At 49.3% G+C, this 27811-nt stretch overlaps 1 protein-coding gene across 5 annotated transcripts in view; it reads left to right on the top strand.

The window, feature by feature from the left end:
* The window catches only part of LOC146036265 (antigen peptide transporter 2-like), a 52083-nt gene that overhangs the window by 3446 nt on the left and 20826 nt on the right, over window positions 1-27811 (top strand). For 4 of the 5 annotated variants that reach the window (XM_083160156.1, XM_083160157.1, XM_083160155.1 and 1 more), the window contains exons 2-6: window positions 9558-10095; window positions 11725-11839; window positions 19089-19219; window positions 23132-23337; window positions 27274-27471. In XM_083160156.1, the coding sequence (XP_083016282.1) occupies window positions 9597-10095; window positions 11725-11839; window positions 19089-19219; window positions 23132-23337; window positions 27274-27471 (1149 nt within the window). In that variant the 5' untranslated portion in view covers window positions 9558-9596. The remainder of the gene's footprint in view (window positions 1-9557; window positions 10096-11724; window positions 11840-19088; window positions 19220-23131; window positions 23338-27273; window positions 27472-27811) is intronic. The other variant, XM_083160158.1, reaches the window with a different exon arrangement.

Below are 27811 nucleotides of genomic sequence, written 5' to 3' on the forward strand. Positions count from 1 at the left end.
TGTGCTTGGTGTAGCGGATAACTTCAAAGAGTTAAAAGAGATGAAGTTTCCCCCTATGTACTGTACATGCTGTAGTCATATACAGTCCAGAAAAAAACAAATTCGTCATCCTCACACCTCACCTCCTGTGTGATTTAGGACATATGAGGACTGGCTGTGATAAACTCGTGTATTACTAACACAATGCTGATATTACTGTGATAAAGGAACGTTGTTTAATTTAAAAACACGAAACATTCCGAATATGTCTTATAATGTCATATAGCAGTACCTGTTTTATGTCACCGTGACGATGCCACGTTACCTCCGAGCTGACAAAACATTTTATTCTACATTTTGTTACGCTGGAGATAATTATTATTATTATTGGTAGTTGTTTCCTAGCACGGCGCCCACGATATTAAGTTGTATCCTATGCCATATGCCCGCATGCGATGCGATGCGATTTTAAATTGTATAAGCCCCTATACGATTTTTAACTGTATAAGCACCCTAATGGGTGCTTACAATGTTAAATGCACCCCCACTATCAATGCCAACCCGAAGCGTGGCGAGCGGCGGCGGTAAGTGTCCTCCGACCTTTTTATACCCCCACTATCCACGTCGGCGTGGATTTGATTTTATATAGTGTGGTGAGCGCAATGAGCCACCGAGCCCGAAGCGTGGCGAGCGCAGCGAGGGACGCGTATTACTTTACATGTATTCTGCGTCCCCACGCGGGGCGCGCTGCGCTCGCCACACTATCTAAAATCAACTCCACACCAACGTGGGTAGTGGGGGTATGAAAAGGTCGGAGGACGCGTACCGCCGCCCCTCGTGGGCTCGCTGTGCTCGCCACGCTTCGGGTTAGCGTTGATAGCACGGGTGGCGTGGGGGTGCTTTTAACATTGTAAGCACCAATTACGGTGCTCATACAATTAATTATCTTATAGGGGGCACATTTCACATTGAAAACACCCATTACGGTGCTTATACAATTTTAAATCGTATACCATTGTATATGGCATACAATGCGATGGTATACAATTTAAAATTGTTTAACATCGGCTGCCATCGCGTAACATTGCATCGCATACCATCGCCTTATGGTATGCGATGCGATGGGCGCCGTGCTAGGAAACAAGTACCTTATTATTATTATTATTATTATTATTACTGTTATTAGGTAGACCGATTTGAGGTAGGAGCAGGTAGGGACTGGGGATGGGGCTAAAAACTGTCACAGCTCAAACACAGTAAAAACGGTCACAGCTCAAACTGACAGTAAAACTGTCACAGCTTAAAGTGAAAGTACATTGCAGAAGCCGTCCTTTTGTCAGGATGTTAACTAGTAGCTAATAATGCAAATAATACCGATTTCAGACCGCACCCGGGTTATTGCCATGTCCAGTATTACCCCAATTCATAGAACACACAGTAATACAGCAATTCATAGGACACACAGTAATACCCCCATACACTGGGCACACCCCCTCCCACAGCATGCACCCCTCCATACACTGGCCATACCCACTGTCGCTGCATGCACTGGTTCCCCACCCTTCCATACACTGGCCATACCCACTCCAACAGCATGCATAGGTTCCACACCCTCCATACACTGGCCATACCCCCCGCTTCCTGCAGCATGCATAGGTTCCCCACCCCTCCATACACTGGCCATGCCCACTGCCACTGCATACATTGGTTCGCCACCCCTCCTTACACTGGCCATACCCCCCCCCCCCGCAGCATGTATATGTTTCCCGCTCCTCCATACACTGGCCACACCCTTCCCGCAGCATGCATAGGTTCCCTACCCCTCCATACACTGGCCATACCCCCCCCCCCCCCCGCTTCCCGCAGCATGTATATGTTACCCGCTCCTCCATACACTGGCCACACCCTTCCCGCAGCATGCATAGGTTCCCTACCCCTCCATACACTGGCCATACCCCCCCGCTTCCCGCGACATGCATAGGTACCCCACCCCTCCATATACTGGCCGCACACCCCATAAGTACTGGAGCGTAATATTATATCATGGCAGCGCTGTTTTCTTATTATTATTGAATGATGCTCATGTAGGTGACCTGGGCCAATGGTTATTGTCACTCCGGGGGTGTGGCCAGCATCCTCAGCGGTAACGGGAACCAAGTGCTGCATCACACATAAGAGAGTATCACACTGCAGCACCCGGCTCCTGTCACTTTGGTGTCTCCCCTTTTGATAATCTGCAACTTATGTAGGGATGGCTATAAACATTATTGCAATTGATGGTTGCCATCGATGGTAATGGTGCAAATGACCATCGGTGCTAGCTTACTATGTGATGTATGACCATTGATGGTTTTAACTATCGATGGCCATCCCTTTTATTTGACTGACTGGCCCGTAGGTCAATCAGAACCTGGGGACGGGGCTTTACAGGTGTCGGGGGCGGGACTATGCCTCCTATGAAATAAACCATCTGGTTTGCCCCCACCGATGGCAAAACTATTCTACATCGGTCATAAACCATTGATGATTTTGAATAATTTTTTTGGCCATCCCTAAACTTGCATAAACATCGACCGCAGTGTACAACTTTAACCCCTTGAGTGGTGGGTTTTGCTGGGGCAGGACAAACCTGCCCCAGCAAAACCCACCACAGATCTTAGGAGCCCCCCTCACCTTCGCTCCGGCGTATGTACGCCGGAGGCTGAGCTCCCCTGCCGCCGCAGCCCCAGCCGCCAGTCACAGCAGTTACCACAGGCGGCAGGCTCAGGGATGTCTCCTGAGCGCTATCGGGTCCCCGCGAGCCGCCCCGGACATCCCCGAGCCTCCCACCTATGTCACTGCTGTAAAGTGAACGGCAGCTGACGGCAGGGGTCAGGGGAGCTCCGGCATAAGATCGCCTGAACAGAGGTGATGGGGGGGGAGGGGGTGACGAAGGGGGCTCTAGAGGTGGTACGCCAGCAGTGCACACCTGGACAGCACTTGCGCGCACTTATTCTATATTAGTGGTTTCCGGGCATACCACCCGAGGGGTTAAATCAGGCAGATTGCGCTTCCCTGCTTCTGTTACTGTTGTTATTACCCCCCCTCAGCTGCCGTACACCCTCTCTCCTGCCCCCCCCCCCCCATGCTTTGTGTTCTACATCTGTTAATGCTGTTATTACCCCCCCCCCCCTCAGCTGCTGTACACCATCTCTCCTGCCCCGCTCCCCCCCCCATGCTTTGTGTTCTACATCTGTTACTGCTGTTATTACCCCCCCCCCCCCTCAGCTGCTGTACACCATCTCTCCTGCCCCGCTCCCCCCCCCCCCCCCCCATGCTTTGTGTTCTACATCTGTTGCTGCTGTTATCATTGCAGAAGTATGTGAGGAAAGCTATTATTGCCGGGGTTATAACTGACGCTGGCGCTGCTCCAGCTTGTGGCTTGTACACAGCTTTCAATTTCCCTTCAGCTGCTGCTGTCGGACATGTTAGAGACTTGTTAGAAATAATGACATAAAATGGCTGATTATAAAAGTCGTATCACAGGACTGGTGGCCATTTATAAGCTGAGCTTCAGCACGCACACTGATAATGGGGAATAACTGGGATCCCTTTGTAGCATGTTCTAGTGAGGAATTCAATTATCGGTGATGTGTGACTGCGATGTTTGGCTCTGCACATCCCCTGCACGTCACCGGACCCCAACATCGCTCTCTGTGCACCTCTATGGAGCCCAAGGTTGGCGCAAGATCATGGTGTTGCTCCCGTCTCCCCGGCGCTATAACGCCACTTTACTGAGAATGGAAAACATTTCCTGTATGTAACATAAGCTTAATGGTCACGCCTGTGTTATATGTAGAGATGTGCACCGGCCACTTTTCGGGTTTTGGGTTCTGATTACCTTGAGGTTTTGGGTTCTAATGGGTTTTGCCAAAACACCTCCTAATGCTGCTTTCAGACCGCATAACTGGCTTTGACCCTGTATTTGGAAACGTTTCCAAAAACGGGTCTGCCAGATAAAACCCCTTTCACACCGCAGCACTTAAACGGTATATTACCGTTTAAGTGCCGATTTTTTGACACTGGCAGACCCGTTTTTGGAAACTTTCCAAATACAGGGTCAAAGCCAGTGCAGCCTTCAGCCCTCCCCTCCGTGCAGCTCCCCCCCCCCCCCTCGCGTGTCGACCGAGAGCATGTCGACGCCCCCCGCGCATGTCGACGCCCCCGCGCATGTCGACGCCCCCGCACGTGTCGACGCCCCCCCACCCCGCGTGTCGGCGCCCCCCCCCCCCCGTGTCGACTTACCCCGTGTCGGTACCTCCGTTGTGGACTGCAGCTCAGTATGCTCGGAAAGCACTTATGAAAAAAGTGTCTTCCAGAAAATGGCTGCCCCATAGGAAACCCTGTTTAAAAAAACTGTCTTCCGTATGGGGGGCAGCCATTTTCTGAAAGACACTTTTTTCATAAGTGCTTTCCGAGCATACTGAGCTGCAGTGCCGGGAACCACAACGGAGATACCGGCACGGGGTAAGTCGACACGGGGGGGGGGGGGGGGGCGCCGACACGCGCGGGGGGGTCGACACGCAGGGGGGCGTCGACACGCGCGCGGGGGGTGTCGACACGCGGGGGGGGGCTCCAGTGCTGTGAATACTTAATAAGCGCTCATTAAGTATTCACTGTGCTGAATTTAGGACCCAGCTCATTGGCTGGGTCCTAAATACCGTTTCTGAGCCGATTTTTGCGCTAAAATACCGGTTCAGAAACGGGTAGGACCCTGCATTTTAACCGGTTAGAAAAAACGGCATTTTCTAACCGGTTAAGTGGGACTGGACCTTTCAGACCGCACACATTACCGTTTTAAAACGGTAAAAAAACGGCAATTTACCGTTTTAAAAGTGCGGTCTGAAAGGGGCATTAGTGTTTTGTGTTTGGATTTCTTGGGTTTTGGGTTCTGATTTTTTTGTTAAAAAAGCATAAAAACTGCTAAAATCGCAGAATTTTTTTTTTTTTTTTTGCTCCTACGCTATATTAACCTCAATAACATTCATTTCCACTCATTTTACAGTCTATTCTGAACAGCTCACACCTTACAATATTGTTTTTAGGGCAAAAGGTTGCACCGAGGTAGCTGGATAACTATGATAAGCCACACAAGTGTGCGGCACAAACACTAGACTGATATGGCACACTTAGCATACCCTCTAGGCTGATACTGCACACCTAGAATTACCCCTGGACTGATATGGCACAGGTAGCATCACCCTTGGACTGATACGGCACATTTAGCATCACCCCTGGACTGATATGGCACACTTAGCATCCCCCCTAGTCTGATATGGCACACCTAGCATCACCCCTGGACTGATATGGCACAGGTAGCATCACTCCTGGACTGATACGGCACATTTAGCATCACCCCTGGACTGATATGGCACACTTAGCATCCCCCCTAGTCTGATACGGCACACCTAGCATCACCCCTGGACTGATATGGCACGCTTAGCATCACCCCTGGACTAATACAGCACACTTGGCAGCACCCCATGAATTATACGGCAGACTTGGCTTACCCCAGGAATTATACGGCACAGATGGTGGCACCCCTGACCTGATACAGCACACATGGAATTATACGGCACAGATGGCGGCACCCCTGGACTGTTACGGCACACATGGCGGCAGGCATGGAATTATACGGCAGACAAATTCCTGCAGTAAAAATAAAAATGTGTATTCTTTTAATTATAAAAAAGAGCAGCACACCTTACTTAGCAACACCCCAAGAATTATACAGAACTCTTGGCTCACCCCTGGACTGCAGCGCATTTAACAGCCCTTGCAGTAAAAAAATAAAAAAACACCTTAATTTTATTTTCATTAAAAAAAGGGCACATATATGGGACACATGGGGCACCCCTGGAATTATACGGCACACATGCGGGCACCCCAGGACTGATACAGGACACATGGGGGCACCCCTGGACAAATACATCACACATGTGGGCACCCCTGGATGGATACAGCACACATGTGGGCACCCCTGGACTGATAGTACTGGTAGCCAGTGGAAACAGCAGATTGGAATTATATACTGCAATAAATACTGGTAGCCAGTGGCAACAGACTGGAATTATATACTGCGATAAATACTGGTAGCCAGTGGAAACAGCAGACTGGATTTTTATATACTGTGATAAATAATACTGGTAGCCAGCGGCAACAGCAGACTGGAATTATATACTGCGATAAATACTGGTAGCCAGTGGAAACAGCAGACTGGATTTTTATATACTGTGATAAATAATACTGGTAGCCAGCGGCAACAGCAGACTGGAATTATATACTGAGATAAATACTGGTAGCCAGTGGCAACAGCAGACTAGAATTATATACTGCAATAAATAAAATACTGGTAGCCACTGCCAGTGGCAACAGCAAACTGGAATTATATACTGTGATAGGTACTGATAGCCAGGGGCAACAGCACACTGGAATTATATACTGCAATAGGTACTGGTAGGCACTAGCCAGTGGCAACAGACTGCAGCAGACACTAGGCAGTGCAGGGCAGGCAGTGGCACTAGCAGCACCAGTGCCACTATCACACTGTGACTGACTATACAGGAGCAGACTCAGCAGAGGCAGGCCCCAGCACAAAGGAGAGACAGAACACAGCACCAGTCATCCTTGCAATGGTGATGTCTTGATCACTAAGCAGAGACACAGTACACAGCAGCACAGGCCCCAGCAGAGACCACACACAGCAGCAGCACACCCTTCCCTTCCCTTCTCCGAGATTGGAGTGAAGATGGCGGCGCGAGGTTGCGGAATTTAAGGGTTCCGTGATCTCGCGAGAATCCGACGCCGGGCGATGACGTTTTGCCCGTGCGCCCGGATTCGAGTAAGGCGGGAAGCGCCGAGCGCTGCTCGTATCCGGGCCCGGATTGATGACGTCCGTGCTGGCTCGGATCTGAGGAATCCGAGCCCGCACATCTCTAGTTATATGTAACGTGAGCTGTCAGGTCCAGGTGTACAGTCCTTATATTAGCTCCCATCTCACATAGGACCAGATGTTACAATCATGCAAGAGACTTATGAGCACATTTCTCATGACATATTTGCCACTAATACTATTGCTGGCGATACCCTATAGAAGCTATTGGGCTTCTCTCCGCAGTCACAGATCCCTACCCAGACTCCGATCTGTCCTACCCTCTTCCTGATGTATTTACTACCCGGACTTCTTCTGCCCATGCTCCACCCTGTCCTACCACCTCCCTGATGTATACCCAGACTTCTCCTGCCCATGCTCCACTCTGTCCTACACCCCACCCCCGATTCCACCCTGTCCAACCCCCTCCCTGATGTATTTACTACCCGGACTTCTTCTGCCCACACTCCACCCTGTCCTACCCCCTCCCTGATGTATTTACTATCCGGACTTCTTCTGTCCACGCTCCACCCTGTCCTACCCCCTCCCTGATGTATTTACTATCCGGACTTCTTCTGTCCATGCTCCACCCTGTCCTACCCCCTCCCTGATGTATTTAATACCCAGACTTCTTCTGCCCAAGCTCCACCCTGTCCTACCCCCTCCCTGATGTATTTACTACCCGGACTTCTTCTGCCCACGCTCCACCCTGTCCTACCCCTCTTTGATGTATTTACTATCCGGACTTCTTCTGCCCACGCTCCACCCTGTCCTACCCCCTCCCTGATGTATTTACTACCCGGACTTCTTCTGCCCAGACTCCACCCTGTTCTTCCCCCTCCCTGATGTATTTACTATCCGGACTTCTTCTGTCCATGCTCCACCCTGTCCTACCACCTCCCTGATGTATTTACTACCCGGGCTTCTTCTGTCCACGCTCCACCCTGTCCTACCCCCTCCCTGATGTATTTACTACCCGGACTTCTTCTGCCCAGACTCCACCCTGTCCTACCCCCTCCCTGATGTATTTACTACCCGGACTTCTTCTGCCCACGCTCCACCTTGTCCTACCCCCTCCCTGATGTATTTACTATCTGGGCTTCTTCTGCCCACGCTCCACCCTGTCCTACCCCCTCCCTGATGTATTTACTACCCAGACTTCTTCTGCCCACACTTCACCCTGTTCTACCCCCTTTCTGATGTATTTACTACCTGGACTTCTTCTGCCCACGCTCCACCCTGTCCTACCCCCTCCCTGATGTATTTACTATCTGGGCTTCTTCTGCCCATGCTCCACCCTGTCCTACCCCCTCCCTGATGTATTTACTACCCAGACTTCTTCTGCCCACACTTCACCCTGTTCTACCCCCTTTCTGATGTATTTACTACCCGGACTTCTTCTGCCCACGCTCCACCCTGTCCTACCCCCTCCCTGATGTATTTACTATCTGGGCTTCTTCTGCCCATGCTCCACCCTGTCCTACCCCCTCCCTGATGTATTTACTACCCGGACTTCTTCTGCCCACGCTCCACCCTGTCCTACCTCCTCCCTGATGTATTTACTACCCAGACTTCTTCTGCCCACACTCCACCCTGTTCTACCCCCTTTCTGATGTATTTACTACCCGGACTTCTTCTGCCCACGCTCCACCCTGTCCTACCCCCTCCCTGATGTATTTACTATCTGGGCTTCTTCTGCCCACGCTCCACCCTGTCCTACCCCCTCCCTGATGTTTTTACTACCCGGACTTCTTCTGCCCAGACTCCACCCTGTCCTACCCCCTCCCTAATGATGGCTTCCCTGTCTCCGCCGCTGTGTGCTGCAACTCCCACGGCACATGACGCAGACATGAGTCGCCCACATATACTCTATAGATGTTGATGTTAGATGTATTGTACAATTATTTTGCACAAAATGTCATAAAATTCATAAAGTAAAAAATAATAATAAAAATGTCCCAAAGTAGAATATTAGAAATCTCTGAGTATGTTCCAGAACTGTCCAGAAGATCTTTGGGAAACAAAACCACATAAGGCGTCTCTTAAATTGGGATATGGTCACACGGTCGACATACATTGTGTCGACACCTGAAATAGCTCGACATGGCTAAGGTCGACTGGGTTGGATGGTTGACACAAGCATTAGGCCGACAATGGAAAGGTCGACAGTCAAAAAGTTGACATGGGGTTTTCACTTGTTTTTTAGCCGACATGTGCCGACAGGTATTTCATGCCCTACAATCCGCTTTGGCGTGGGGGTAGAATAAAATAGCGTGCCTGAAGCGAGGGGTCACGGCACACTTTGATGGTGTTCATGTCGACTATGCCGACATTCGGCATAAAAACACGTGAAAAACTCACGTCGACCTTTTGCCTGTAGACCTTCCCAATGTCAACCTAATACTTGTGTCGACCAGCCAACCCTGTCAACATCAGTCATGTTGTCCTATTTCAGGTGTCAACCTTCAGTGGTCAGCCCAATGCATGTGGCCCTAAATTACCATCCAATTACCCCTATTGCATCACTTTAGTGCAGGAATTTCCTTTACAGCAGCTGCGTTATTCTGTATTATTACGTATGTGTATAACGCTACATTACCTGTATGCTGATACTTATAGCACTATATTAGCTCACTGGCTGCTCACAAGTCCGTGTTATGTGTTTTAGGCTCTCCGGAAGCGACCGCTGTGCTCCTCCACCTCCACAATGGCCTCCTTATGTTTCCCACTCGCTGTCTTCTTGCTGGACTCGTCCTTCAGCTATATAGCAGCCTGTCTCATATACAGATATTATCCCATTTATTTCCTGGGCACCGTGTGGTTGGCGCACCTCATTAAAGCCCCCGTGCTTGGCGCAATAGCTGTTAAACTGCCCTGTCCACGGTGGACGCCATCCGCTCTTCTCTACACTCTGACCCTTTGCCTGGTGCCACCTCTGTACCAGACCCTCAGGTTCCTCCTCACCTCTCAGGCTCCAGAGTTCCACTCCGATCTGTCCCACATCCTGCTCTTTCACCTGCCCGTGTCCCTCTCATGTGTCTTCTGGGACCTGGCGTCACCTCTCATTGTCCCGGCGGAGACTCCATCCCCAGATGCAAATGGAAAACAGAGCGACAGAAAGAATTTCATCAGGCTCCTGAAGTATTCCAAAGTGGACTGGCTGCCCCTGTCCCTGGCTTTCACGTTCCTGACAGTGGCCTTGTCCTGTGAGTTATACACAACTTTCCATAAGTGCTGTTATGTTTTGTATTATTATATTTGCCGTATAGTCTTGTTTGTTTATTCTGGCTGTTACTGTGCTATTACGCTTTTCTCTATTACCAATGCTTGGAGAGAGATAAAGTGGGCAATCACAGTCACATGGTTGACCAAAGACAGAAACAATGCCCACCATACAGTATACAGATCATTTACATGAATATATGCAGTACAGTCGATATGTAGGTGAAGTACAGATCTGTCCACGTACATCTAGCCTCCTTTTGTGTTAAACAGCCCTTCGAGTTAACATCGGTCTTATTTGCAAAAGCTTATCATTAAAATGATATGCAGCCTGCCTATATTCACACACTGAATATAGGCAGGCTGGATATCAGTTTAATCAGCAGAAACTGCTTGTGCATCCTATTATTTTTGTTTTGCAAATAAAAACCTAATTCATGTAAAAAGTCCCCAAAAATATGCCTGGGGCTACAGAGCTTTCTTGGTATGTATAAGGCGACTGGTATCGCTTGGAGGATAGATGTATGTGGACAAATCTATATGTGCTGGGTACTTGTTTCCTAGCAGGGCGCCCACTACTCTATTTACGTAGTGGGCTATTCAGGGTAAGGAAATTGGATCGCATCGCATCGTATGCCCTTAATGGCATCCAATCAGATGAGATCCAATTTATTATCTTATCCTATCTTTTTAATGGGCTAAGTCAGAGAATACATTAAAAAGATAGGATAAGATAAAAAAATCGTATGGCATACAATGAGATGGGATCCAATTTTTTTTATCTTATCCTATCTTTTTAATGGTGAAAGCGCCTAAATACATGTGAAAGATAGGATGCCCCCCACTATCCACGCCACCCCGTAGCGTGGCGAGCACGGTTGACGCCACCCCGCCATCAACGTGAACCCGAAGCGTGGCGAGCGCAGCGAGCCCGCGAGGGGCGGCGGTACGCGTCCTCCGACCTTTTCATGCCCTACTATCCACTAGGGCGTGGAGTGAGAATAGAATAGTGTGGCGAGCGCAGCGAGCCACCGAGCCCGAAGCGTGGCGAGCGCAGCGAGCCCCGCGAGGGGACGCGGATACCTTCACAGGTAAACGCGTCCCTTCGCGGGCTTCCCAGGTGTCCGCGTCGCCATGGACACCTGGGAAGCCCGCGAGGGGACGCGTATAACTGTGAAGGTATCCGCGTCCCCTCGCGGGGCTCTCTGCGCTCGCCACGCTTCGGGCTCGGTGGCTCGCTGCGCTCGCCACACTATTCTATTCTCACTCCACATGTATTTAGGCGCTTTCACCATTAAAAAGATAGGATAAGATAAAAAAAATTGGATCCCATCTCATTGTATGCCATACGATTTTTTTATCTTATCCTATCTTTTTAATGTATTCTCTGACTTAGCCCATTAAAAAGATAGGATAAGATAATAAATTGGATCTCATCTGATTGGATGCCATTAAGGGCATACGATGCGATGCGATCCGATTTCACTACGGTGCCGTACGTAGAAAATCTGGGCGCCCTGCTAGGAAACAAGTACCATGTGCTGAAACATATATAAGCTACTGTATAATTGGAGTTATAGAATGTAATTTTTCCGCGTTATTATCCTCTACAGTGGAAATGATGATCCCGTACTACATGGGACGTGTGATCGACATCTTGTCCAACAAGTACAAGGAGACGGAATTCCTGCTTGCTATATTTTTCATGGCCACCTTTTCTGTCACAAGGTCAGTAACCGGCGTGTATGTGGTAAAGTGACGGTGCAATCACACAGACAATTCCAACCCCTACGTAGGACATACGTTCACACGCAGAGACAGAAAATGGACTGGTGACCTTAGTAAGAGTTAAGTGCATAGATATACAAAAACATTACCGTTGGGTACACACACAATTCTTACTAGGACCCAGTCCTGTTTCCTCTACAGACCATTTCATGATTTATTTGAAAAATACATAATATAGGGGGAAATTTACCAATATGAAAAACCTAGTTTTTCGTAGTGGTATTTCCCCTACGACTGCATACGACTGTTTCAGTCGTATGCAAAGTCGTGTTCCGGAGGGGAATGTACAAAGCAGTCATATACAACTGCTTTGTAACCCTCCGATGGTGTAACCATTCGTATTAGCTGGACATATATACGGCCGCTAATACGAATTATTTCTAGCAGTCTGCACGGATCAGTCAGATCCGTGCAGGCTGCAGTGTGTAAAAAAAAATAGAAAATTAAATAAATTTAAAAAAAAAACAGCGTGGGGTCCCCCCCACAGCTGTAACCAGCACCAGGCTGAAGGAGCCGGGGCCGGTAATTAAAAATCAGGGAACCCGACAAATAGGGGTTCCCCGATTTTTAACAACAACAAGCCCCAGGCTCCAGGTCCGGGGCTGGTTCCCAAAATACGGGGGACAAAATGACTAGGGGTCCCCCGTATTTTAAGAACCAGCCCCAGGCCAAACCAGCCAGCAGGGTAATGTCACAGCCGGGGGACACTTATGATATAAGGTCCCGCGGCCAAAACATTAACCCTACCGACCAGTCTGCCTGGCCAGGGGCCCCGTGGGAGTGGGGACCCCCCCAATGAAGGGGTCCCCCCCCCTCCAGGACTTACCTGACCAGGCTGAAGCCTGGTGCTGTCCCCGGTGACCCTGGGCTGTGGTCACCGGGCTGATAGTGGTGTAAAAAAAAGAATAATCTATTGTCTAATACTGGGGCACTATGAGTCCCAGCAAGCCTCCCCCGCAAGCTGGGACTTGGAGAACCACAAGTCCCAGCCTGCGGGGCATTAAAGGGCCCGCTGGGTCTTGTAGTTCCACAGTATTAAAAATAGTAAAATAAAACACACTGACACACATTTAAAATAAAACTTTAATACATCCAAAGCCCACACATACTAATACTTACCTATCTTCTTCCCGTAGGTAGCCCTGGTCCTGATGTCCTGCAGTCCTGTGTCGTCTTCTGGCTCCATGTCGACGTCACTGTCCATGTCGGCGATGGCGTCGGCGTCCGGAGTCCGACGAAATCCATGTGGGAACCTATGGAAGGAAACCATACTCACCTGTCCCAGGGCGACGTAGTCCAGGGATGGGTCTTTGCAAAAAAACAAACCGACACGCGAAACCAGACGAACAGCAGAGAGCCGCACAGTGTTTGTGTACATCGTGCGGCTCCGCCTCCCGAATGCCGCTATTGGCCGCCTTGCTCCTTGCTCCTGATTGGCCGCTAGGCCGCAAGGCGGCCAATAGCGGTATTCGGGAGGCGGAGCCGCACGATGTACACAAACACCGTGCGGCTCTCTGCTGTTCGTCTGGTTTCGCGTGTCGGTTTTTTTCTTGCAAAGACCCATCCCTGGACTACGTCGCCCTGGGACAGGTGAGTATGGTTTCCTTCCACAGCTTTCTCCATGGATTTCGGCGGACTCCGGACGCCGACGCCATCGCCGACATGGATAGCGACGTCGACATGGAGCCAGAAAACGACACAGGACTGCAGGACATCAGGACCAGGGCTACCTACGGGAAGAAGATAGGTAAGTATTACAGGTTGAGTATCCCGTATCCGAGTATCCGTTATCCGAATTATTCCGAAAACCATACATTCCAGAAAGTGAAAAACTAAAAAGTTCCACTCCTTCACTGCCAGGTCATTTGGGCATGTCCCCCCTGTACCCCTCCTTCGGGACACGGTACAGTACTGTGCTCTGAGAGGAGCCTTGTGCCATAAATTGCATTGCCCTTGTATGCTGCATTGTTTGTTAACAGTTTAACTGCCTGTCAGTTTAATCTGTGTTACACTGTACTATATGGCCATGTATTGCTGGTTAGGTCATGCTGACTTAACATGTGTGGAGGGACACAGAGAGCTTATCAAGCCAGTCTGGGGTTCCACTCCTTCACTGCCTGGGCTCCCCTGTAATAATCTCCTCCAGGAGTCAGGATACAGAGCAGACAGAGTTCAAACTGGGCACAGCAGAGCCAAGTGCAACATTGTATCCTGTGAATTAACACCATCACTGCCTGTCGGAAGCATAAAGGACAGAGCGGATGGTGTAATGGTTAGCATTGCTGCATCACAGTGCAGAGGTCATGGGTTCGATTCCCAACATGACCCAAACTGTGCAGTTATCTGCCTGTCAGATACAAGCTGGCTGTCAGATGCAGACTGCGTTGTCTGTACCATATAGACTGCCAGTATATCTACTGCACCTGTATATATATATAACTGCACTGTATGTCTATATCACTGCTTTGTATGTCTATTACAAGCTGGCTCAGATGCATACGGCATTGTCTGTACCGTATAGACTGCCGGTCTATATCACTGCAGCTGTCTATTGTATGTACTGTATATCACTGCACTGTCTATATCACTGCATTGTATGTATATCACAGGCTGGCTGTGCACTGTGTAACACTATCACTGCCTGTCAGAAAGGCTGCCTGAGGCGCAGCGAGCTCGCCCCACACAGGCAAAGAACCGCAATGATTGCTATATGTGCCTAGTAGCTTACTGCGTACTGTAGGGGCAGCACGGATGGTGTGATGGTGTGATGGTTGACGTTGCTTCTTCATAGCGCTATGGTCATTTCCCAAATATGACTCTAGCTGTGCAGAGTTTGTGTGTTCCCCCCGTGTTTGAGTGGGTTTACTCCGGGTACGGTGTACATAGTACCAGCTTACTGTGTATAGCTTGAACACTATTTCTGTTGGTCAGAGAATACTGTGTAGCGGTACCATATAGGCTACCCGCCTATTCTATGGCATTGTATGCCTTCTATACTTGTAGTACATTGTCTGAGCTGTGCCTTTAGCTGCCGGTTCACAGTGCTATAATACTGCAACGTCTTCCAGGGACACCAGTCCCAGTGACTGGGGCTCTGGCGCTGATGTCTTGTACATCCTGTAATGCTGGCCTATGCCCGCATTAGACTAGTACAGGACGGCTTATGCACAGGCTGCTACAATGCGTGGGCGATGCCCACAGGTACAGCCTCCTCTCAGGAGACTACTTGGGGTTGCCGGTGCAGATAGTAGACAAGTTCTTATCTGCACCACCCCTGCAGCCTTGGATTGGCATCATCCCATGGGTGAGTGCTTATCTGCCTCCGGACAAGGTCCCCAGAAAAGCCGTCCCCAACCTTGGCGGGTGTAGCTCTCCGCACAGTGCAAGCGCTCCGTACCCGCAGCTAGAGGCGGATACCCCCGTCATCCACACTCCTCCGTCAGCAACAAAGGAGGACACCTGGGATTAGTATTCTCTAGAGGGGACCGCCGACGACGGTATGGAAGAAGGGGGGCCTGTGATAAGGTGAATCCCCCACTTCGTCTTGAAGTACCGACCTTGGTCTCGGCTCTCAACTAGGTCCTTACCTTAAATGACCCCGCTGAGCCGCCTATACCTTTGGGAGTCTCCCTAGGTGTATTCTGGGTTTATTCTGTAAATCAGTGAACTTGACTAAGGTCATTAGTTTAGAGATTTCTAACTGGAAGTTTAGCTTGCCATCGGCAGTTTCCCTTCCTTTTACTCCGTTCCACAGGAGGACATAGTCCCCTGGGAGACTGTCCCTAAAGTGGACGCACTCCTGCCCCAGGCATCTGTTTGGGTGGCTAAGGCCTTAGTTGCGTGAGCAACTTCTCTCACAGCGGACGCTGCATAAGGGGGGCCAGAGAAAACCCTGCTGCCTCTATTGAGCATCACGTGACACTTTACCTGGGGGTGGCGGCTCTGGAAATTACACCACTCACCTCCAGAGGGTCACCTTCAGCCATAGCTGCACACACAGACCGGTGTCTGCGCTTTTGGAAGGCCCAAACTCAAAGTCCCTTTAAGGGTTCCTTCTTATTTGGGCCAGAGCCAGATATGAGGGCCGGTTTAGATTCTATACGGCAGAGGATATACCTTCTGGGGGATTGCCATCTGGCTCTACAGTCCAGGATCAGACATCTCTTCTCCCCCTGGTGGGTGTCTGTGCATGCCTGCAGGGGGGCCCTGGGGTTGGTGGTATCGGCCATCGCATTGGCCGAATAGGCCCAGTTCCATTCCCGCCCTGTACAGGGGAAGATACTCTCCAGGGGGTTGGGACCCTATCACAATTTCTGGGCCCAGAAGTTCGCCTGTCCCAGCAGGGCCCCCCACCCCCCTTTTCCTGGTGGCGCCGGGACGGGACCTCACTACTGGATCCACTAGTAGACACTCATAGCCACGCATGCTAGCCCTCCATGTTTGGAGGGTGGTCACTTCCCAGAGGTCGTTCCATGGTATCTGGACCACTCTGGTGGCCCAGCTCTTCATCATCGTCCTCAAACTGAAGACAATCTTCCGGGCAGTCTGCCTGGCGGAACCCTAACTTAGGGGTTGCCCGGTGCAGGTCCAGTCGGACATTGCTACAAGGGTGGCTTAGGTTAACCACCAGGGTGGCACTCGTTGTTAGCCCACTATGGCAGAAGCATCCTGCATCTTTCAAAGATGATCCCTGCTCTTTCAGCAATCCTTATCTCGGTAGTCCTGAATTGGGTGGCGGTCTTCCTTGGCCGTCAGACCCTGGATGCCGATGATTTGACCCTCCATCGGGAGGTGTTTCAGATGATGGAACAATGGTGGGGCCCAACCGAGGTGGCCTTGATGGCCTCTCGCCATACCCTCAAACCACCACTGTGCGGGTTTAGAGGGGGGCTTGCCTGGTAGATGCCCTGGCGCTCCGTGGCCGTACACACTGATGGCGCCTTTCCGCCGCTTTTCCTCCTTTTGCGAATGTATCGCAAACTGAAGCCGGAGGGCGGCACGATGAGTCTGGTTGCTACACCTTGGCCCAGATGAATCGGGTGTTCGGATCAGCAGTCCTTGTCAGTAGCCCCTCCTATTCGCTTACCCCTGGGCACAGGCCGGCTCTCTCAGGGTCCGCCTCTCTCTCTCGACTTTGAGGCACCTGGCTTTGACGGGATGGCATTTGAGACCTCCCGGGTAAAAGGCCCAGTGGGTTTTACTCAAGAGTGACCTCCACTATGCACAGGGCGAGGAAACCTTTCTAGACGGGGGTGTACCATCGCATATGGAGGGCTTACTTTTCCTGGTGCGAATGCTACGATTCAGATTCCGGGACTTACTGCCTGGCTAGGGTTCTGCCCTTCTTGCAGAAGGGTCTGGAGGCTGGGTTGCATTTCTCATCTTTAAAGGTTCAGATTTCGGCCTTGTACAGAGTGGCCCTGTCGACGGATGTCTGCACATTCCTGCAGGGTGTCTTACATATCCAGCCTCCCTTTGTTACCCCGGTTGCCCCAGGGGATCTCTCTAATCCTGTCGGCTTCAGGGCCCACCTGTTGTGCCATTGCGGTCGGTGGACCTGTGTTGACTCGCCTGGAAGATCATTTTCTTGTGGCGATAGATTTGGCCAGGGGAGTCTCTGACACGTCAGCTCTGTCCCGTAAGTCCTTTATTCTTGGTCTTTCGTTCTAACCTGGCGGTTCTTCCTACCGTTACTTCTCACCTACATTAGGTGGTGTCCAGCTTTCAGATCAACCAGGATATTATGGTTCCGGCATTTGGACAGTCTGTTGTTACTACGGCTTGGTCCTCCTTGGACGTTGTTCGGCCGGGGCGCATCTATGTGCACCGTTCTAGGCTGTTGCACTAGTCAGACTCTCTCTCTCTCTTTGTACTATATCGTGTTCGGATGAGAGGGTGGCCCGCCTCTACGCAAACTACTGCTGCTGGAGTCGCTCTGGCAGGCATATTTGGACACCTCCCTCCCGGTTCCGGCGGGGATTCAGGCACATTCCGTTAGGTCTGTGGAGGTGTCCTGGGCTGTAAGAGGCAGTGCTAAAGTTGAGCAAATTTGCAGGGCGGCGACTTGGTCGTCCGCCATTACTGTCTTGCGTTTTTGCGCTTTTGACACGTTTGCCTCCCAGGACTCGGCCTTCGGCCAGAGTGTGTTGGCTGTGGCACAGGCGCGTCCCCACCCATAGGTAGCTGCTTTAGGACGTCCCACTGTAACGCTGTGGCCCCTGATGTCTCCCGAAGGAGAAAATGAGATTTATGTCTTACCTGGTAAATCTCTAACTTCGAGGACATCAGGGGCCACAGGGATCCCTCCCTGCCGTGCCTGCTTTACTTCGGTTAAGTTATGATTATGTTATATTATCCCTCGGTTGAGGGTACTAACATGTTCAGAATGTGTTCTGTGCGGTGCTTCTCTTCCTTCTATCTTGTCTCCTGCCTTGGCTTGTTAAAAAACTGAGCTTCCTGGCCTGGAGGCGGGGTAGAGGAGGGGTGGAACCCGGCTGCCTGGGAGGCAGTTCAAGTTTAACCTCTAGGGTGCTGGTGCTCTCCCATCTCCTTACTACCCACTGTAACGCTGTGGCCCCTGATGTCCTCGAAGAAAGAGATTTACCAGGTAAGACATAAATCTCATTATCTTGTACAGCATGAGATTCCTCATTCTCTATGACACATGAAGATTCTTTGTTCTTCCTTAACACACGTACAGATTTCTGTCTGATCTATCTGGTGCTAACAAAAACCTGGAAATGTATGGGGGCATATGACAATCAAAAATTTCCACCCAAATGCAGGAAAACAGAAAAATATATATGCTTTTGATAAATTTGTTATATGAGAACGATTAAATAATTTATCTGACTGATCACTGTCTGTTTTCAAGTGTTTGAGAACAATTTTTAGATTGTCAGTTGTTCCCATACATTTCCAGGTTTTTGTTCCCACCAGATAGATCAGACAGAAAATCTGTATGTGTGTACGCACCTTTAGTGTCTGTGCCCTTGTTCATGGACATATTTCCCAAGTGAAAATATTGGAAGGACAGAGGCACGAGGCACAAATGGTGCTCTGTGCCTCATACCAGAGGTAGGGGACTAGACTCAGCAATACGTACAGCACTAAGGATATTGATGTCTCTCTCTCTCTCTCGCTCTCTCTCGCGCTCTCTCGCTCTCTCTCTCTCTCTCTCTCTCTCCAGCTCTCTCTCCGGTGGCTGCCGAGGCGGCTGCTTCATGTTCGCCATATCTCGTCTCACACAACGCCTGAGACTGCATCTCTTTAACGCTCTCATTAAACAGGATATTGTATTCTTTGAAACTACTAAAACAGGTACTAGACTGTACTACATTTAATACACCATTTAGGGTTCTATTTACTAATCTGCCGGGATAAAGATCCTTATTGACAATTCAGCTTTTTTAGTTGCAAGTGGAAGCTATCACTGGGATTGATAAATAAGGAGAAGCTATGGGGGAAAATTTACTATGATGGAATGGGTACGAATGCATCCATTCTTGCTCATTCGGTGTCATATACGGCCGGGACGCGGTGCCCGGCAAATTTACAGACGAATTTGGCTGAATTTGGCTACTGAGGGGGAAATTTACTAATATGAATTCGTAAAAAATAGGTGTATTCGTAGGCAGAAATACACCTATTTTTTACACATTTGTATTTTCGGGATTTACTATCCCAAAAATACAGCAATTCGTATTCCTAATGATGGGACATTCGTATTTGTATTTACAAATATGAATGTCTACACCATCGATAGAATACGACAGGAATCACCATTCAAAAGAATGGTGGCTCCTGATTTACTAATTGGTGTAAAACAGCCACGAAAATACGACAGGAAAATACACCTTGATTGTCCTGTCGTATTTGGCAGAAGCCTGCACGTATCAGTCAGATCCGTGCAGGCTTTAGTGTAAAAAAAATAGAAGAATAAATAAATAAAAAAAACAGCGTGGGGTCCCCCCCACAGCTGTAACCAGCACCAGGCTGAAAGAGCCGGGGCCGGTAATTAAAAATCAGGGAACCCGACAAATAAGAGTTCCCTGATTTTTAACAACCAGCCCCAGGCTCCAGGTCCGGGGCTGGTTCCCAAAATACGGGGGACAAAATGAGTAGGGGTCCCCCGTATTTTAAGAACCAGCCCCAGGCTCAACCAGCCAGCAGGGTAATGTCACAGCCAGGGGACACTTATTATACAAGTCCCCCCGGCCAAAGCATTCATCCCTACCGACCAGTCAGCCTGGCCAGGGGCCCTGGGGGAGTGGGGACCCCCCCAATAAAGGGATCCCCCCCCTCCAGGACTTACCTGACCAGGCTGAAGCCTGGTGCTGTCCTCGATGCCCCTGGGCGGTGGGCATCGAGCTGATTAAGTGTAAAAAAAAAGATGAATAAACTATTGTTTTAAACTGTGGAACTATGAGTCCCAGCAAGCCTCCCCTGCAAGCTGGGACTTGGAGAACCACAAGTCCCAGCCTGTGGGGCATTAAAGGGCCCGCTGGGTCTTGTAGTTCCACAGTAAAAAAAAAATAGTTAAATAAATACACACTGACACAATGAAAAATAAAAGTTTAATACATACATTACACACAAACTGATACTTACCTATCTTGATCCCGTAGGTAGGTCCCAGGGTCTTGATCCGTTGCCTTGTCCTGGTTCCGGATCCATGTCGCCATTCTTCAGCATGTCGATCTTGATGTCGACGTCGGCGTCCGGTCCGGGGTCCGAAGAAATCCATGGGGGACCTGTGGAAGGAAATCCAACTCACCCAGGTCCTCCATGGAAGCTCTACACTTCTACAGGCTTGATCCAAAGTAGTCCAAGGCTTCTTCCATCTTCTTCAAGCTACCGGCGACTCCGGCAAGCTCCCCGCTGAGAACTGAGAGGCGCAGAGATGTTTCCTCCTCTGCGCCTCTACGCAGAATGATTTCTGGCCAATCAGGAGCCTACTTTCTTGGCTCCTGATTGGCCACTAGGCGGACAATAGAAATCATACTGAGAAGAGGCGCCGAACATGAAACATCTCTGCCACCTCTTCTCAGTATGATTTCTATTGGCCGACTTTGCATTCGTATACAGTCGTAGGGAAAATACTAATACGAAAAACTAGGTTTTTCATATTAGTAAATTTCCCCCTTTATCACTTCACCGAGCTTAATAAATCTACCCCACAGTCTGCTGGAGCCAGGTATTCAATTATTTTTTTTTTTTAACCCTGGATGCTACTTGGACTGAAGAGGACCTGATTGGCCGCTAGGCAGCTCCTGATTGGCCAGAATTCATTCTGAGTACAGACGCCGAGGAGGAAGGATGTCTGCGTCTCTGACAGTCGGGGAGCTTGCTGGAGTCGCCAGCAGCTTGAAGAAGAAGCAAGAAGATGGAAGAAGAAGGAAGAAGCCCTGGACTACATCGGATCAAGCCAGAAGAACTTCCATGGAGGACCTAGGCGAGTTGGATTTTCTTCCACAGGTCCACCATGGATTTCTTCGGACCCGGACACCGCCATGGACCTGGAGGACGACACGGACCGCCGACATGGACCTGGAGGACGACACAGGACACCAGGACAGAGGGCTACCTACGGGATCAAGATAGGTAAGTATCAGTATGTGTGTACTGGATGTATTAAACTTTTATTTTCATTGTGTCAGTGTGTGTTTATTGTACTATTTTTATTACTGTGGAACTACAAGTGCCAGCGGGCCCTTTAATGCCCCGCAGGCTGGGACTTGTGGTTCTCCAAGTCCCAGCTTGCGGGGGAGGCTTGATGGGACTCATAGTTCCACAGTTTTAAACAATAGGTTTTCATCTATTCTTTTACACAGAATCAGCCCGGTGGCCACCGCACAGGGCCACCGGGGACAGCACCAGGCTTCAGCCTGGTCAGGTAAGTCCTGGAGGGGGGGGACCCCTTTATTGGGGGGGTCCCCACTCCCCCAGGGCCCCTGGCCAGGCTGACTGGTCGGTAGGGAGAATGTTTTCGCCGCGGGACCTTATATCTGACTGATCCGTGCAGGCTTAAAGCAAATACGACAGGACAATCAGGGTGTATTTTCCTGTCGTATTTTCGTGCCTGTTTTACACCAATTAGCAGCCGTATTATCAGTACGGCTGCTCAGTAAATCAGGAACCACCATTCTTTTGAATGGTGATTCCTGTCGTATTCTATCGATGGTGTAGACATTCGTATTTGTAAATACAAATACGAATGTCCCATCATTAGGAATACGAATTGCTGTATTTTTGGGATAGTAAATCCCGAAAATACAAATGTGTAAAAAAATAGGTGTATTTCTGCCTACGAATACACCTATTTTTTACGAATCCATATTAGTAAATTTCCCCCAAAGTGTCTGTTTTTATCACCGGCCAATCAGCTCCTTCCTGTCATTTTTCAAACCAAGCCTGTAACTTCACAGGTAGGAGCTGATTGGCCGGTGATAAAAAACAGACAGTTTATCACTTCACCGAGCTTAATAAATCTGCCCCTGAGGGAGTTGGGGAATGGGGTCCCGGTATCGTCAGTCAGCCAATCAGGAGTGGGCTTCAGGGGAGCTCCATGCCTGATAGGCTTTGCGCGGCTCCATAGAAGCCCATGTTATAAATTTAATACGGGCTTCTATGGTGGGAACGGCAACTCTGGCTGAGTTGTGCCTTTGATGTGGTTACTGCGATCAATGGCCCTTATTCAGATCTGAACGCAGTACAAATTTGTTCTCAAAATGGGTAAAACCATGTGCACTGCAGGTGGGGCAGATGTAACATGTGTGTAGATTTGTGCGAGTTATTTTGTTTTTGTGCAGGGTAAATACTGCATTATTTTTACACTGCAATTTAGATTTCAGTTTCAGCACACCCCACCCAAATGTAACTCTCTCTGCACATGTTACATCTGCCCCACCTGCAGTGCACATGGTTTTGCCCATCTTGAGAACAAATTTGTACTGCGATCAGATCTGAATAAGGGCCAAATGTGCGGCCCCGAGCGTCGCTATTGCCTGGCGATTAATATCCAGCATTCCGGATATTAATCAGTCAGGGACAGTGCTCCCCCGGAGAACACTGGCCCTGACAGATCGCTGTGTGCTGAGCATCGCTCAGAACCCTCATAAGCACATTGCTACATGTGTATTACATCCCCATTACTAAAACTCACCTTTGTTAAATAGGAAAGTTGTCATGTCTAGGTGCGTACGTTACAATGCTGTAATTGGTCTCCTGCAGGTGACATCAATTCCCGGCTGTCACATGACACAGCGCTCGTGAGCCGCTCTATTGCTGGGAATGTGAACATCACTCTGAGAATGCTGGTGAACTGCGTTGTTCATTACTACTTCATGTTCTCCTTGTCCTGGCGGCTCACTCTCCTCACCTTTATCAGTACCCCATTCACATGGGGTGTCCAGAGCCTGTACAATAATCGCTATCAGGTAGCTATGGATTATATGTGTGTGTCACAGTGAGTCCTGTTTGTACAGGAGTGGGAATAAACATAAGGTATAAAACGATTAATGTGCGATGATCTGACAAACGTAAATTTATAGAACAGTTTTAAATAATTGACAGTTATAATACAGCGTAATACACGTGACTCTATGGGGGGTTGTGTAATAGGTTCCGAGTGTAAGAAGCTAGAGTATTTTCTAGTGAGTTAAAGAGGCAACTACATAGTGCAAAAATAGACTAATAACTAATTTATGCTTTAAATGTGGCAACAAATTCATGGGGCGAAATGTAGTAAAAATGTGACTTTTGGGAATGTGCGATTTTTAGGCAAAAAACGGGTGAAATCTATCATTTTCCAAAAATTGCACACGTACAATAACATTGCGGTAAGATTTGCACGTTTTGACCTATCGAAAAAATCAAACATTCAAAATCACATACAGATGTTTTCTCATAGAAAACATCAAAATCGAAAATGTAATAGGGTGCAATTTTTCAAAACGCACCCTAAACATTACCAAAAAGTAATAATAAAGAATAAATAGCCCCGGTCCAGCCTGGCGAGTTTGACAGAACTATGCACAGTGAGATCTGTGCATGGTTCTGTCCCAAAAAAGTGTTGTAAAATTTGGAAGAAACGTGTAATATACAAACCACGGGCTCATTGAGCCGGTCCTGGTTCCCCAAATACGGGGGGGGGGGGAGGGGGAGAGGGGAATAATGTGGGGCTCCCCGTATTTAGAAAACCAGCACCGGGCTCTTGGACCGGTCTCGGTTCTAAAAATACCGGGGAACAAAAAGACTGGGTGTCCCCCGTATTTTGGAACCAGCACCTGTCCAAGAGCCCATGCTGGTTTCTTAAATACAGGGGATCACCACTATTTTTTAACCCCGTATTTGGAGAACCAGGACTGGCTCAAGTACCCTGGGGTTGGTTATGTTTGGAAGAGGGGAACAAAAAACGCACATTTAGGGGGAAATTTACCAATATGAAAAACCTAGTTTTTCGTATTGGTATTTTCCCTACGACTGCATACGACTGTTTAAGTCGTATGCAAAGTCGTGTTCCGGAGGGGGATTTACAAAGCAGTCATATACGACTGCTTTGTAACCCACCGATGTCGTAGGAATTCGTATTAGCGGCCGTATATACGGCCGCTAATACGAATTATTTCTAGCAGTCTGCACGGATCAGTCAGATCCGTGCAGGCTGCAATGTGTAAAAAAAAATAGAAAAATAAATAAATAAATAAAAAACCGGCGTGGGGTCCCCCCCACAGCCGAAACCAGCACCAGGCTGACAGAGCCTGGAGCCGGTAATTAAAAATCAGGGAACCCGACAAATAGGGGTTCCCTGATTTTTAACAACCAGCCCCAGGCTCCTGCTCTGGGGCTGGTTCCCAAAATACGGGGGACAAAATGAGTAGGGGTCCCCCGTATTTTAAGAACCAGCCCCAGGCAAAACCAGCCAGCAGGCTAATGCCACAGCCGGGGGGAGACTTTTTATGCAAGTCCCCCCGGCCAAAGCATTAACACTACCGACCAGTCAGCCTGGCCAGGGGCCCTGGGGGAGTGGGGACCCCCCCAATAAAGGGGTCCCCCCCCTCCAGGACTTACCTGACCAGGCTGAAGCCTGGTGCTGTCCTCGATGCCCCTGGGCGGTGGGCATCGAGCTGATAGTTGTGTAAAAAATAGAAGAAACCATTGTTTTTTACTGTGGCACTACAAGTGCCAGCAAGCCTCCCCAGCAAGCTGGGACTTGGAGAACCACAAGTCCCAGCCTGCTGGGCATTAAAGGGCCCGCTGGGTCTTGTAGTGCCACAGTAAAAAAAATAGTTAAATAAAACACACTGACACACATTTTAAATAAAAGTTTAATACATACAAAACACACATACTGATACTTACCTAGCTTGATCCCGTTGGTAGGTCGCTGGCTCCGGTGTCGGCGGCTCCGTGTCGGCGGCTCCGGGGTCGTCGGCGTCCTGTCCGAAGATAATCCATGTTGGACCTGTGGAAGGAAATCCTACTCACCCAGGTCCTGCATGGATGGTCTTCGTTCTTCATCCGTCGACATCCCGGTCTTCTGACAGCTGCTGGCGACTTCCAGCAGCTGTCGGCATCTTCCGCGACGCTCCCCGGCTTTCAGAGCCGGAGAGAGAACCTTCCTGGTCGGCGTCTGGGCTCAGAATGAATTCTGGCCAATCAGGAGCCGCCTAGCCGCCTAGCGGCCAATCAGGAAAGACCTTTCCTGATTGGCCGCTAGGCGGCTAGGCGGCTCCTGATTGGCCAGAATTCATTCTGAGCCCAGACGCCGACCAGGAAGGTTCTCTCTCCGGCTCTGAAAGCCGGGGAGCGTCGCGGAAGATGCCGACAGCTGCTGGAAGTCGCCAGCAGCTGTCAGAAGACCGGGATGTCGACGGATGAAGAACGAAGACCATCCATGCAGGACCTGGGTGAGTAGGATTTCCTTCCACAGGTCCAACATGGATTATCTTCGGACAGGACGCCGACGACCCCGGAGCCGCCGACACGGAGCCGCCGACAACGGAGCCGCCGACACGGAGCCGCCGACACCGGAGCCAGCGACCTACCAACGGGATCAAGCTAGGTAAGTATCAGTATGTGTGTTTTGTATGTATTAAACTTTTATTTAAAATGTGTGTCAGTGTGTTTTATTTAACTATTTTTTTTACTGTGGCACTACAAGACCCAGCGGGCCCTTTAATGCCCAGCAGGCTGGGACTTGTGGTTCTCCAAGTCCCAGCTTGCTGGGGAGGCTTGCTGGCACTTGTAGTGCCACAGTAAAAAACAATGGTTTCTTCAATTTTTTACACAACTATCAGCTCGATGCCCACCGCCCAGGGGCATCGAGGACAGCACCAGGCTTCAGCCTGGTCAGGTAAGTCCTGGAGGGGGGGGACCCCTTTATTGGGGGGGTCCCCACTCCCCCAGGGCCCCTGGCCAGGCTGACTGGTCGGTAGTGTTAATGCTTTGGCCGGGGGGACTTGCATAAAAAGTCTCCCCCCGGCTGTGGCATTAGCCTGCTGGCTGGTTTTGCCTGGGGCTGGTTCTTAAAATACGGGGGACCCCTACTCATTTTGTCCCCCGTATTTTGGGAACCAGCCCCAGAGCAGGAGCCTGGGGCTGGTTGTTAAAAATCAGGGAACCCCTATTTGTCGGGTTCCCTGATTTTTAATTACCGGCTCCAGGCTCTGTCAGCCTGGTGCTGGTTTCGGCTGTGGGGGGGACCCCACGCCGGTTTTTTTTTTATTTATTTATTTTTTCTATTTTTTTACACTGAAGCCTGCACGGATCTGACTGATCCGTGCAGGCTAAAACGCAAATACGACATGAAAATGGTGTTCTATTTTCCTGTCGTATTTGCGTGGGTGTTTTACACCACTAAGCAGCCGTATTATCAGTACGGCTGCTTAGTAAATCAGAAACCACCATTCTTTTGAATGGTGATTTCTGTCGTATTCTATCGATGGTGTAGACATTCGTATTTGTAAATACAAATACGAATGTTCCATCTTTAGGACTACGAATTTTTGTATTTTTGGGATTGTAAATCCCGAAAATACAAATTCGTAAAAAAAAGGTGTATTTCTCCCTACGAATACACCTTTTTTCTACGAATCCATTTTGGTAAATTTCCCCCTTAATGTTACTAAAAATCACGAGAAATCGCAAATGAGATTTCTGACTTTGTCTAAAAATTTGCACCCTATAACCTGTGTGAATTTCAGGAAAAAGTCACAGATTTGACATGTGTAATATGGTGCGACTTTTTCGCTGTCTAAAAATTTGCACCCTGTTAAATCTCGCCCATGGAGTCTCTTCCTTCAACTCAAATTTTTTACATATCACCCCTGTGTAAGCCCCTGTAACTGACAGCCATTACTGTTGTCACCTAGGACTTGGTGAAGAAGGTTCAAGACTCCATCGCTAGCTCCAGCGACCTGGTGAAGGAGATTATTGAGTCGGTGCACACGGTGCAATGTTTTGGCGCTGAGGAAGAAGAGGTGAAGAGATATGAGGAGTCCCTGAAGAAGACGCATGATCTCCAGACGTATAGGGACCTGGTCAGTGCTTTGTATGAGCTGGCGATAAGGGTGAGGACTATCACATATGTCCCATTGTGTCTGTAACTGCAACCATGTTTAATACACTCCATTCACCCCTATTATTTTCTGATCATGGCAGAAATCCAGCTTGTTGCCCAATGTAGCTTTCCCATCCCTTTGCTGCCAGTAACTATCTTAGTAGGAGAGAGTTTCATTGTTTTACAAGAGAAAAGCACCGCTAATTCCAGAGAGCAAGTGATGGTCTTGCAGTCTCATAGTTAACATCAGTTCCTGGCCTGTACAGATTAGTGGATTGACACACAGAGCATTATATTGGAGAAAGCGTCTGTGATGTGGTGTGCGCAGAAATAGCTGCCGCCTTATAAAT

This window comes from Crinia signifera, chromosome 9 (genome assembly GCF_055691185.1).
Source record: "Crinia signifera chromosome 9, ASM5569118v1, whole genome shotgun sequence".
In the NCBI taxonomy this organism is placed as follows: Eukaryota; Metazoa; Chordata; class Amphibia; order Anura; family Myobatrachidae; genus Crinia; species Crinia signifera.